This window comes from Papio anubis, chromosome 4, assembly GCF_008728515.1.
Source record: "Papio anubis isolate 15944 chromosome 4, Panubis1.0, whole genome shotgun sequence".
Taxonomy (NCBI): Eukaryota; Metazoa; Chordata; class Mammalia; order Primates; family Cercopithecidae; genus Papio; species Papio anubis.
In genome coordinates, this window is record NC_044979.1 from 98,584,572 (window position 1) to 98,598,339 (window position 13,768).

The 13,768-nt window shown below is 39.5% G+C and overlaps 1 protein-coding gene across 4 annotated transcripts in view; it reads left to right on the plus strand.

Annotated features, from left to right (window-relative positions):
* The window catches only part of CREB5 (cAMP responsive element binding protein 5), a 415,931-nt gene that overhangs the window by 90,405 nt on the left and 311,758 nt on the right, over positions 1 to 13,768 (plus strand). For all 4 annotated transcript variants that reach the window (XM_017956829.3, XM_021935938.2, XM_017956826.3 and 1 more), the window contains one exon: positions 7,425 to 7,546. In XM_017956829.3, the coding sequence (XP_017812318.1) occupies positions 7,425 to 7,546 (122 nt within the window). The remainder of the gene's footprint in view (positions 1 to 7,424; positions 7,547 to 13,768) is intronic.

The following is a 13,768-nucleotide window of genomic DNA, read 5'->3' on the forward strand; positions in this document are numbered from 1 at the left end:
GGCAATTCCATTGATAGTAAAGGTATATAGTAACTTCCCACTGTGTGAATTAATTGGATCTTTATGGAGCAGAGGGTGGGGGAGATGGCTTGCACCAGAGGGCAGCATGGTAATAATACTAGCTACCATTTATTGCCTTCCCTTTTACCAGTCATTGAGCCCTGTGCTTTACATACATTAGGTCATTCAATCCTTACCACTTTTTTTTTTTCATATGAGGAAACAAGATCAAAGGAATAAGTAGTTTGCTCAAAGTCCATATATGTCTGTAATTTTCTTAGCATACACCTAGATGTGTGAGCTATACATACTAAGAACACATTTTGGTCCCAGTTGTATGTTTGGATATAAATCTCTGAACTACTTTTTCTTATATTATTGGTATCTCTTTAATAGTTATCCAATGGAGAAAATAATCAAAAGTTTTTAGGAGATTCTTCTAACACATAAGCATTGCAAAGAACAAAGAGTTGTGGTTTAAAATCAGATTGTCTCATCCATTGTGACAAATAGAATGTAAGTGGTACTGGCATTTATAGGAATTGTTCGTTTCTTGTCCATGTTCTTAGCTGGTCAAGCAAAATGGAATTTTGAATAATTCCCCTGAATCCTTTGGAGGCCTTGCTCTGTAGTATTCTTTTTTTATATGAAAAGCTTGCTTGCAGTCTTTGTTCTACCTGGAAACCAGTCCCCTTTGACTAAGAGTACAGGAGAACTCAGGCAATCAGGGACTCAGTGGAAAGTTAAGCATTAGCTTCTGCTATTTAGGGCAATTTTTGATAATAAAATCACCTTGGGTCCCCTAGTTCACTCAGCCAGCAGACTTGATCTCTTGGTGTTAATAACCCTTCTTATTAGCTTAGCCTCAGTAAAGCAAATTGAAATTGTGGCTTGATTGCAGTTGGAACACTTGGGGTAGCTCATGGTTGATCGTGAGTAGGTGTAGAATATAAAATTGGTTACTTTAAATCTAAAATGGTGTATTTTGGGCTAGTTAAGCATGTGTTGTAAGAGACACCTTTGTCAGAGCATTGTCTAATGGACTCACAGGCACTTGCAAGAGCATCTAGTCCAACAGTTATCTATCTTGGCAATGAATGGATGCCAGCATATGAGTCAAGAGTGTGAGAGGGTGTTCCATCTCCCGACTGACCTGGATCACCCTGGCCAGGATGGTTTTTAAGCATTCCACATCTATTGCTTAAAAACCAGGTTTGCCTTGGTTTGTCCCATTGTAGCACTGCCTTTCAGGACAGATGCAGGGAAATAGTAACATCAGTGTTACTGAGAGACTCCTATTATATATTCACACTCAATAAAAGGCACATTTATTGCAAAGAAGTCTAAAGTTCCATGGAATTCTGTGAGTTGTTATTGATTGTCGCTCTTACAAAGGATTATGTATTTAAAATTCATTTAATGTAAATTATCCTAAATTAGGACTCTATTAAAATTTAGATAGGGACTAAGTTGGAGTATTTTAAAGAAACCATTTGCTGAAATATTTATGAGATAAATGTAACCAATAAAATAATATCAAAAGTACCTAAGAAAAATACCTTTTTAGATAACTCTAACTCTTACTAAAATAGATATACTAATTCCAATATTTTTCTCCATTGATTTGAATGGCCCTCTTGAGGAATTCCATTAGCCCACATTTTTGTTTGGTTGAATCTGAGTCATGCAAATAATAAAAATGCATCGCCTTTAAAGAATATCCTGTAATTACATGGCCGCTAATTCAAAATAACCTTTATTGTAACTAATGAGGCCTTTTACAGTATTACTAGCCACTATCAGTTTCATACCATATGATGTAACATTATTTTCACAGTCCTTTAGTAATACCATAGTTGAGAATATCAGACCAATAGGAAAGAACATTTTGCTTAGGAAGTTAATATTCTTTTCTGGTATATGATGGGGACCCTGCATTTTCATTTCTTTTCTTTTTTAAATTGGTGATTTGTCACTTTGACTTTTTTAACCATTGAGAAAAATGAAACAGAAAAACACATAATTCAAATGCAGCTTGGAAAGGGAGTAAGGTAGCAATCTATTATTAAATGTAGAGCAGACTAAATGCTTTTTAAGAGAAGAATCAGATTTCAGAATTTAGCATTTTCCTTGTCATTTAGTTTTATGTTGGAATAATTGCACTTGGTGGGCTGAAGCTGCTGGTGCTAGGCAGACTATGTACCGATAGGAAGCGCTGAGAGTTGCATATGCATTTAGCTGTATGCTTGTCTGCCCAGCTAATAATGTGACTGATCAGGTCATTCCTAATTCATAAGGCCAAGTTTGTAGCACTCTGCTGGATCAATGCACAAGTAGTCTCAGCAGGGCAAGTATCCTGTACCTACCAATTTACAGAGGCAGTGATTCCATGATTTGGAAATTGTGTCATATAATTTGATTGGTAATTGATAATCCTAACAACTTTTGGTTCTTTTGAAATATTTTGGAATCATTCACATCACTCACCAATGGAATGGCATTGCAATCCTACTGACTCTCTCCTATCTTACAGGAACAGTTTTGCAATTAAAACACCTGAGAAAACATCACATAAGATAATGGAAATATTAGACTTCCCATGATCAGTGGGAATTGAGTTTGCCAGTTTTTAATCTTCCTTTTATCCCTTTATTTATTTATTTATTTATTTTATTTTATTTTTTGAGACGGAGTCTCGCTCTGTCGCCCAGGCTGGAGTGCAGTGGCCGGATCTCAGCTCACTGCAAGCTCCACCTCCTGGGTTTACGCCATTCTCCTGCCTCAGCCTCCCGAGTAGCTGGGACTACAGGCGCCCGCCACCTCGCCCGGCTAAGTTTTTGTATTTTTTAGTAGAGACAGGGTTTCACCGTGTCAGCCAGGATGGTCTCGATCTCCTGACCTCGTGATCCGCCCGTCTCGGCCTCCCAAAGTGCTGGGATTACAGGCTTGAGCCACCGCGCCCGGCCCTTTTATCCCTTTATGCTTCTTTGCTGGAGATTTAGAAGTTGAGGGCCATGATTCATAGAGAGGTAAAGAGAACAGTCATCCTAGCAGCCTCTCTCAGGCTCCTGAACTCCGAGATGAGGTCATGAGATGGTCCATGAAATTGAATTCAAGCTGGCATGTGAGAGCCCAAGCCCCAAGCAAAGTTGAGCGATGTTTTCTGTCTGCTCTTAAAAATATTATTCCCAGATACCAGTATACACCTACACACATGAACAAAGGAGGCTGCGGGAGGATGGCACAGGCATGGGATTGACACAGTCCAGCATCAGCAGTCTTTTCAGCCACGGAGAAATGAAAGCTCTGGGGCCAGGGGAGCCACAGGCAGCAAAGACAACTGCTTCCCTCCCACCCCCAGAGCAGAAGGACCAGAAAAAGGTCCCAGGGCTGTTACCAAATGTGATTTTCTTTGCTGTAGGATATAGTTAGAGAAAAGCAAAGTTGATATCCACATTTGGAATAGATAAGGCACACTGTCCCAAATTTTTATTTCATTTTCTTTATGTGAGTGAGCTATTCTTTCCAGTTACAACAAGAACCAGAAAATGGGGCTTAACTTTTGTTTTAACATTTATTTATAAGAATTAATGGCGATCTCTTGTTATCTATTTTTTTTTTTGAGGCCAGTCGCTGTGCTCAGGCTGGAGTGCAGTGGCCTGATCTCGACTCACTGCAGCTCCGCCTCGAGGTCCGCATGCATTCTCCGCCTCGGCCTCAAGTAGCTGAGACTACGAGCTTCGCCACCCGCGCCCGTGGATTTTTGTATTTTTCAGTAGAGCGAGGGTTTCACCATGTTAGCCAGGATAGTCTCGATCTCTGACCTCGTGATCACCGCCTCGGCCTCCCAAAGTGCTGGGATTACAGGCTTGAGCCACCGCGCCCGGCCTCTTGTTATCTTTGATCTCACATGGTACCAGTTCCAAGTAAGCCAGAAAATGTGCAGATGTTAAAAAAAGGGGGCAGCTAAATCTATCAACACACGAATGCCTTGTCAAATAACCATTTCTGCTGAAATTAGAACTGAAGATGGTGGGCAATATCCATGGCCAAAAATTAAAATTCTTGCAAATCACACCTTCTTTAGAGCCAAGAGCAGGCACCAGTCGGCTCCAGCACCAGTGATTTCTAGATCCTAAATAATAATGGCGGATACTCTGTTGGTGGATGCTCATTGAGTAGGGATAGGAGGCCCTTGGGGGGTTTACAGGAATTGGTTTCAATAAGAACTCAAAGCCAAGACGATTTTTTCAGGCCTTCCACCTTCCACTCACTGTTCTTTAGTGCTTCAACTACAGTGAGGACCATCTGAATGAGAGAAGGGAATAACCCCAATCTCAAACCAAACTAAAAACAAGTAACTTTTGAGTTTGAGAATTGAAAGTTTTTTTGTGTGTGTTATTGCTTTTGTAAATTTGAAGTGGTACTGCATAAACACCTGTGTGTTACCCTCTCCAGAGAGTCTGCAAATAGCACACCAGGTTCCCAGGAGACCCAAGCACCAGGGCAAATGCGAGAAGGAACTCTTACCCACTTCTCTAACTGTCTCACATATCCTTGGGGATTTCTTTGACAAGAAAGGTTGGCACCAAAAGGAGTTTTAAAAAACCTCCTTTGCAACATTTGTCATATTTTGGTGTTTGGTTCCCTTGCTGAGTTGGTTTGCTGAAAGAAAGGAGTGCCTTTGCATGGAATCACTGCCTCTGTAAATTGGTAGGTATGGGATACTTGCCTTGGTGAGACTACTTGTGGATCGATCCAGCAGAGTGCTACAAACGTGGCCTTATGAATTAGGAATTACCCCATCAGTCACATTATCAGGCCTGGGGCAGGTCTCATTTTCTTCATATGTAAAAGAGGAAAAATAATTTTTACATAATATGGTTGGTGTAAACACTAATTAGATGCTGTGTGCAAAGCACTTAGCATCATGCCTAGCATGATGTAAGCACCCAATAAATGGAAGAATATGTGCTCATGCATGTGTGCACACACACACGCAGACACATGCACACATGCACACACACATGTGCACACACATGCAAACACACACACCCTTTTATTTTCACTCTCAGACCTTGTCTATACACCTTCTATTCAGAAAACTTCTTTATCTGTATAGCCAGCCCTTGCCTCTGACCTATTAGTATCAAACTTCCAGCTGTTACTTTTGTTCCCATTTCACTATCCTTTAAATAGTCACATATTTCTTTGGCCTATGAACAGTGACTTTTAAAGCTAACCCATTATGATGGTGATTTTAGGATTTATAGGATCATATAACTTTAGAAATTTTTTTGAAAGATGAGGAATATGAAGTCCAGAGAATATAGGTAAATTCCCCCATATTACAGTATTCTCAAATCTAGATTTCTGGGTTGTCAAAATTGTCTTCTGCATACACAACAGAGCCCTTTGGATCAGGGAGGGCAAAGCACATTTAGATAAAGAAGGGATTGTGTCTGAAGGTAAGAGAGGACTTAGTAGTGATAAGATGGTTGCAAATTGTGTGACCTTGTACAAGGAAGCTTGTTTCTTCATTTATAAAATAGTATCAACACTTGCTACCTCATAGAATCATGCAAGATCTAGATTCTAGACAATGTGGGTGAAAATGTTTGTAAATTGCAAAATCCTGCATAAAAAGTTTTTCTTCTATAAATACACAATAGTTGTATGTATATATTAGGGACCTAGGTGTATATTTGTGCATCTTAATAAATAAATTAGTTGCTAATAAAACGATTTTCATCAAAACCTACTCTTTCACACATCCCTTATCTGTAATGCCGAATTTATGAACAACTGTGGTATGCTCTCTGTGAAATGCAAGGAGCTCAGTATCTTGGAGATCAGGTCAATAATGGGAAAAAATGCAGATGGAGATTTTGCTGCATGGAATCTTACCAAATGTAAGCCATTTGGGTGCTGAAAGGTCCTTGCCCATAGGGAATCAAGAGACATTGCCTCTAAAGGGTTGATTCGATGGGGGATATTACACCATTTTCTGCTTCACGGGTATTAAGATATTCTTTGAATCAGACATTTACTGATTTACTGGGCTTAACTATTCTCTGTATGATTTAGAAAAGTAAATATAATTCTAGTTTCTTATAATATAGGAATTTATAAAGAGAATGCAGGAATGGCAAATTTGTTTCAACTTGAGGGCACCTCTTCAGTTGACTGGTTAATGGCTTAGAGAACTATGCAGAGATTTTGAGAGTGTTAGATCAAGCTGGGAAAATGCCATAATCAATCTAGTAGAGTCTACTACGGGCTTAGGTGGGAATAATACATGTACACAGTGCAAATAGGATTGAGGCCTTGATTATAATCCTGGTGTCTCCACCATCTACCTGGGAGACCTTGAGTAAGACCGTTAATTACTCTGGGCCTTTGTTTTTCTGATTGGTAAAAATTTAGCATGGCTAGGCTTTCTTCCATGGTCCTTTTCTGGTTCCAATATCTCCTGTTTCTGAGAAAAGACAATTTACACAATTTTATTTGTCTCAACTCAAGTACATCTTCACCAAGGAAGATGATTGTGCTCAATGATGAAGAAAGCGCAATTCTACTCTACTTACCTTCTATTTAATAGAATCTTGTGAGATCTAGATTCTCAAGAATTGTATGAAAATATTTTATTAACTGCAAATGCTGCATATATATTAAGCTACAAATAATGGCTTCAGATTCTTCAGTTTTATAAGTAGAAAGCTCTGTAGAGTCAAAAATGTGAAAGAAATTCTTTTCCTTTTAAAGAGCATTTAAAGAACATTCTTTTTTTTTTTGGCTATAGCAAAGGAAAATAAAATTAATAATGACATTTTTAAAGGATGAAAGCTGAATGTGTTTGACTTGGAACCTTTTATCATCCCTCTATGATTTTCAGGAAGAGAGATAGAATTGTTAAGTTTACTTTCTCCATTAAGAAAAAGGAATTAACATGCTTGTTTGTTTCTTTTTGTTTACTCTAAGAATTTGCAAAATCCTTTTTCTTTCCAGCCCCCTGAAGTCAGGCTTACCATTGGGTCAGATTTTTTTTGGCCTTATTTTAGCAAAAATCATTTTCTTTTTCAAGTTTAAAATAAATAAAGAAAGAGGGTCATTCCACATGTTTCATTGTGTATTCAAATGGTACAGACTTCAGGCAAGCGGAGAGTGAGATCTCCTGAAGCTGTCTGGAGGGAGTTCGGCAAGCCCTCGCAGACTGCAGCCCTCTGTCTACTGTATTCCTGCTTCGGAATTTACGGTGCTATTTTCTTGCATATCGTCATGTTACTTAAAGGGTCAAGAGACTGTGGATGGCTAGTGGACATTTTAATTAAGGCAAAGGGAGGGGATTAGTGAATCTAGCTCATGCTTGCTACTGGCTTTTGAGAAAAAAGACCCATTTATTAGCTTTCTGACTCTGTTTTCAGATCAAACTCCAACCCCAACGAGATTCCTGAAGAACTGCGAAGAGGTGGGCCTCTTCAGCGAGCTCGACTGCTCCCTGGAGCATGAGTTCAGGAAGGCCCAGGAGGAGGAGAGCAGCAAGCGGGTAGGTTTGCCTGGATGGACGCCTCGAGAGGTGTCCTGCTAGAAACTTCCACGAGGAAACTAGGTGTCTCTGCACTGCAGATTGTGTTGATGTGGTCTTGAAGTATTTTAGCCATTTGTGAGTATTTGTCTAACATTTTTAAAAAAATGATTATTCCTTGATTATGGCAGAATTCAAAGCTAGATAAATCATGTGAAAAATAGGTATCTGAAATACCAAATTCTAGCAGAAAAAAAAATTCAGAATCTTGAACCAAAGTCAAACTTATAGATTTTTTCTTTTCCCCACCAGTTGTTTTACTTTGCTAAGTATTTAATAGCAAACCTTAAGTGAGCGGTGAGTGCAGAAGAATAGAGTCAATGGGTGAGAGAACAGGCGAGTAATCTTCATGGTAGAAGAGAGGATTTCATCAGACTTTGGCCCATGTTGTAACTGTCTGTTTTCTATAATCTTTCCAGTCATTCTGCACCAAATTCATAATTATTTCCTGGTCATATTACCTTGTCCTAGTATTGAACATCTGTTGTTGCTGAAACAAATAGGTTAAGTACAACTGTGAATCATTTGTTCTTAAAAATGTAGGAAAATCACTTTACAAAACCCTTCAGAATATATTCGGTTTTTATGGGAATGTGCTGAAATTTAAAATCACTTTACAAGATTCATGAAAGGAGATGGTGGTCACAAGTCAATGTGATGAGGATGCTTTTTGGTATTTTGTTCATTGTTATCATACAGCATTATTCAATGCCCACATTGTATTAAGAAACAAATTAGATACAGTCTGTGAACAGAAATTCAGAATGTGAAAGGTGATTGAAAGGAAAGACCAGTTAGGTAGTAATGAATTCTGAAGTCCAGCTGTTCCATCCGGAAAAGAAATTTTAAAAGGTTCTGATATTTCTCTAAGTGTTTCAAAATCCTTTTAGTCCTTGTCTATGTGAAATTATAATAATCCCCCCTCCACCAGATTTTTCCTGTCACATTCTCATGTCATAATAGTCAAGGGCTTGTATTTAGCCTGTACAGCTTCAGGAAAAACCATGAAAGTAGGTGATGCTTACAAGAGGGGTATAAAATCTCAGTCAACTTGTTTTATTTATTTATAATTCATTTGTCATGTATGCTTGACTGTCTCCTCCACTCCCCTCTCAAAGGATACGAAGTGCCTTTTTTCTTTTTCAAACAAGCACTTATACAGCAACTATTATTTGCCAGTCAAATAATAAAGTTCTGAGCACTTTAAAAAATTAATAAAAATAAAAGACATGCATTCTATATTTTGTTGCAATAGAAATATACATATATATTTTATATATATATATATTTTAAACCATGAAAATAGCATGCAAGAGAGGAAGAAATTCTCATCATCTAGTCAACTTCCTTTGGTTGAGTAACAAATTTAGTTTTTTTGATAGACATGTATGTAGAAGACTGAGGAATTAAGTTCATTCATTCCTCTAGATAGTCAAAGCTGGCTTCTTAAACTGAACTATAAGAAAGATGTGTATTTTGTCCATACTGTCTTCATTTCTGATAGAATGGTTTTACCTCAAGTGTGTGCCCTTAATTTTACTAAAGGCATTTTTCCTAGAACAGTTTCATGAAGCCCATTGTCGGGGTGTGGTTTTAGATAGTCTCCATTGCATTATTCATGATTTCTTATATGAAGCCCTGTATGAGGAAATTCTTGCAGATCTGAATTCCAGGAAATGGTTTGCTTCCCCTGAGGAACTGAAATATTTTTCTCCTCATGGACATGAGAATCGTGTAACTGGTTCTGTTTCTCTTTTCGCTTTGACTGCTAGGTTAACACAAAGCCAAGTTTACTGCTAAACTTTGAGAACTTTTTCAAACATTGTGATGAGCATATTTTACTTCCTCCCTAGACCAGACTTTCAGTTCTAGTTTATATTTTCTCTGGTTCTGATTTTTAATTTAAAAAACATTGTCATGCTGTACATGTTTTATGAGTTGCTTTAAATTTCTTGTGGGTTGAAAAAGAGTATAGATAATTAAATTTTAAAAATTAAAATAATTAAGCAACCAAAGTAAGAAAAGGAACTAATGCAGCTGTAGAAACATGTTATTTTCTGTCTTTTAAGTGTTGCTCATAGCTGTGTGATGCTTTCATGATAGGTGTGTGGGTGGGGAACAGCCAGCCTCTCCATGGTCTGGGGCCAGCATCTCAGGACACCACCATCTCATGCCCCAGCCTCACTTGCACGCATGGGAGGCTGGACAATGTTCAGGCTGTTGAAGCTTCTTCTTCCTTTGCCCCATTCAAACCAAGCCAAATATAGCCTCAGGTGGCCATGGTTACACGAGAGGGCATTCTCTTGAGGTCTAAACCACAATGACTCCTCTGGCAGCAAAGAGGGCTGCGTTGGTGGCTTTGGCTCTGGCATTTCTTTGGAAGTCACTGGTCAGGGAAATGAGGAGTAGGAGTAATGCTCCCCTACCTGAAATATTCTTTTACCTACCCCTTTGACCAGGTTTTTCCAGCTGTCAACATCCTTGGCATCCTGCCACCCCAGCTCTTCTTTCCCTGCTTAAAAAGAAGAAACACAGGTTCTTATTCAGTGCCTATCTTATCAATTTTTAGTATTCTCTTCTTTTTCCTTTTGGTCTACATTCAGACAATTATTATTATTTTTTAATTCTACATCTCTAGCTCTCTTCTGATTTCTTTTCCTTTGAGTCTCTAGACTTGCATTGGTTCCCTCATTAGGTTTTAGTAAAGTGGAAGATGGATTAATTTATCTGGAGAATTTGGCTAAAGAAGGTTCTTGCTAGAACTTTCTATGTGTCTTATACAGAAATATTGGAAAGATTGGGCTGGTTCTGCACATCACCTTTAAAACTTCTAGCTGCAGTTGGTCTAGAAAATTCTGTTAAAGAGCAAATAGAGAATTGATCCTTACTTGGCCCATGTGGCTGTCCACTGGGGAAAAGTCTGTTTCACAGACTCTGTCTCTAATCCCAGCATCCTTTTCCAGAAGCGTCCCAATGTGTATATAGAATCAATGCAGGCTGTAAGCAGGTTATGTCCACTGGAGAAAGGCCTTATTATCTGTATTAATACTATATGTAGTAGACAATACGTTCCATAATAGCCTCAATTTCCATATTAATAGAAGCTTATAACCTCATAAATCTTTAGTAAGAGGATGTTTCCCCTTAGAAAGGCATGTTGTAATTCACTATCAGGTATCATAAATCTCAACTTGCCAGTGGCTTAGAACTCAGACTAGCTCATATCCTGAAACATGTAAGAAACTTTTGTTTATCATTTTTCATTCAAGAAATATTTTCAAGTGCCCACCACATGGCAGGCACTGTCCAAGGCATTGTTGAATATACCACTGAATAAAGATGATAAAAAACAAACAAAAATACCTGCCTTCATGTAGCTTACCTCTAGGGGGCAAGAGAAACAATAAATATGTGAAAAAAAAATGTATAACATGTCAGATGGTGATAAGTGTGATGCAGAAACATGTAGCAGGGAAGGGGCACAGGGCTTGCTGGGGGTGGTCAGGCAGGCATCACTGGTTAGTAGATGTGTAAGCAGAGACCCAAAGTGGGAGGAGGCCTGAACCAGGTACGTACTGGGGAGAATGTTCCAAGCTGAAAGCACGTAAGTGCAAAAGCCTGGGGCTGGAGGATGCTCTGCATGTTGGAGGAATTACAAAGAGACCCAAAGAGGGTGTAATAAGGCTAGAAAGCTGGGTCTGGGAGGGCAGATCCTGGGGGGCCTTGTATACCATTTAAGGGGCTTTGGCTTTAACTGAGTGAAACTATAGGACAATTTTTTGTATTTTGAGACAGGTTCTCACTCTGTTGCCCAGGCTGGAGTGTGGTGGTGCAATCTTGGCTCACTGCAGCCTCGACCTTTTGGGCTCAGGTGATCCTCCCACCTCAGCCTCCCAAGTAGCTGGGACGACAGGTACCCACCACCATGCCTGGCTCATTTTTTTGTAATGATGGGGTTTCACCATGTTGCCCAGGCCAGTCTCAAACTCCTGGAGTCAAGTGATCTGCCCGCCTCAGCCTCCCAAAATGCTGGGATTACCGGCATAAGCCACCATGCCCAGCCAGGACAGTTTTGAGCAGAAGAGTGACAGGATTTGACTTACGTCTTAGAAAGATCACTTTGGCCACTGAGTTGAAAGCAAACTATCAAAAGGCAGTGGCTGAGAGAGAGAGACCAGTTGAGAGGGTATTGAAAGAATTTAGATTAGAGATGATAGCAGGTTGACTCAAGGTGGAGATGGAGGCAGTGGGAAAATTCTGGATACATTTTGAAGAGAGAGCCAACAGGATTTGCTGACGGGTTAGACTGGGAAGTAATAGAAGCAGCAAGACTAAGGATGAACCCAGGTGTTTGGCCTGAGCAACTGGAAGGATGGGATTTCCTACGAGAGGAGTGGGTTTAAGGGGAACATTGGGGGTTTCTTTTTAGATTTGCTAAGTGGAGATGCTGGATCAGCAGATGGATATATAGGTCTGGAATTCAAGGGGGAAGACCAGCCTGGAGATGCAGATTTGGGAGTCACTAATGTAGAAACAGTGTTTATATATTTGAGATTGGGTGGAGTCACCTGAGCCAGAAGTGAATAGAGATGAAGTAGAGAAGTCTGAGCATGAGCTGGGCATAGTCTTCCAGAATTCTCTGATACAGAGGATTGCACTCCCCTCAGTGGCCAGAGATGACGCAGGAGACCATGAGGTATGAAGAATGAAGTCAAGTAACAGAAAAAGAAAAAAAGACGTAGGTGAATTTTCCTTTTATGTTTAATGACTAAAAAAAAAAAAAAAGAAAGAAAGAAATTGCATAATGCACATCTAGGAGGTGGGAAATAGCTTCATCATATAATAATAGTGGGGGGGTGTGTGTCTTTGTGTGTGTGTAAGGAAGGAAGGGTAATTGAAGGGACTAGAAATGAACTCCTTTGTCTTGCTAAGAGAAATATAACATTACAGCCTAACGTGGTTAGAGACCCTGAAGATGAAAAATGTGGTGTATAAGTGCTAAGTGTTGTTATTCTCCCATAGGACCTAAATCGGACTCATTATGCTTATGCAGCAATAGGAAATTAGGACATTTCCATGCTCTAGAATTCCTATGAAAATGATTAAAAGTGAAGTCCATCCCCAGAGAGTATTGACTGTTTAATACATGGAACAAGGGACAAGCTACAATCTTAAGATCTTGGATCCCAGCTCAACAGGAGTCACAGAACAGGGCATGGTGGGGTCAGCCTTAGCTCCACAAAGCGGGCTGTTTAATCTGATTAAATTCTGTATCTGGAAATCATGTTACCCGATGACACCCATCACTTGGGCAAGAAGGTGCGGAGAGAGAGGCACTTTGCCTTCTTACACTGTCTTGTGCCTATCAGCCGCTAGCCAGCATCGCTGCTCCGTGGGGAAGGTATGAGTGGTGCTGGATGGAAAATAAAAGATGCCAAGTTGAACAAACATGCAACAGCTGCACATTCACATTTCCGGTTATGCTAACATGTTGCTTCTCTGATATTCGTGTAAAACAATCCTTCCCTCCCCCGCGAAGTGTGGAGAAAAAGAATATTCTGAAACCTAAACTTGGTTTTATCCAGGTTTTGAAAATGTCCCCATGTTTGCTTAATCCTAGCAGATGAGGCTGCTTTTGATCTTTTCATTTTTTTTTTTTTATCAGCATGACTGAAAGGAAACACCCATTGACAATGATATTGGAGATGACAGCCTCTTTCTTCCACCACCGCAATGACTGAAAACCCTAAGGCTTATGTTAGAAGGATTCTTTTTGTCCTCCCATTTCGGTGCACTACAAATGTAAATCACGTTCAACTTTCTCCTTGTAGGTTAAAATTATGCCCTCATCTTAGGCGGAATTTGACGCTGGAAGGGAATTTGGCTTGATCTTTGCATCCCACTCAGGGGAATGACTAAACCAGTGGATAAACTGGAAGCTATTTCATGTGTTTTAGGTCACTAGGATTTAGGAATAATGAGTACAATCTTAGCAGAGATTATTAAGAGTTGGTATTTACTTCCACATATGTGAATGAATGTGATCTCGGGTTCTGCTTCAACTTTAAAATGGAGTGGGGTTCTTTTCAACTCATAGGAGTTCATTTTTGGTTTGTTTGGGGGTTTTTTGGTGAAAAGACAGGGTATCCTGAAAGCTGCAATATACATAGTCTATTGTCTTGC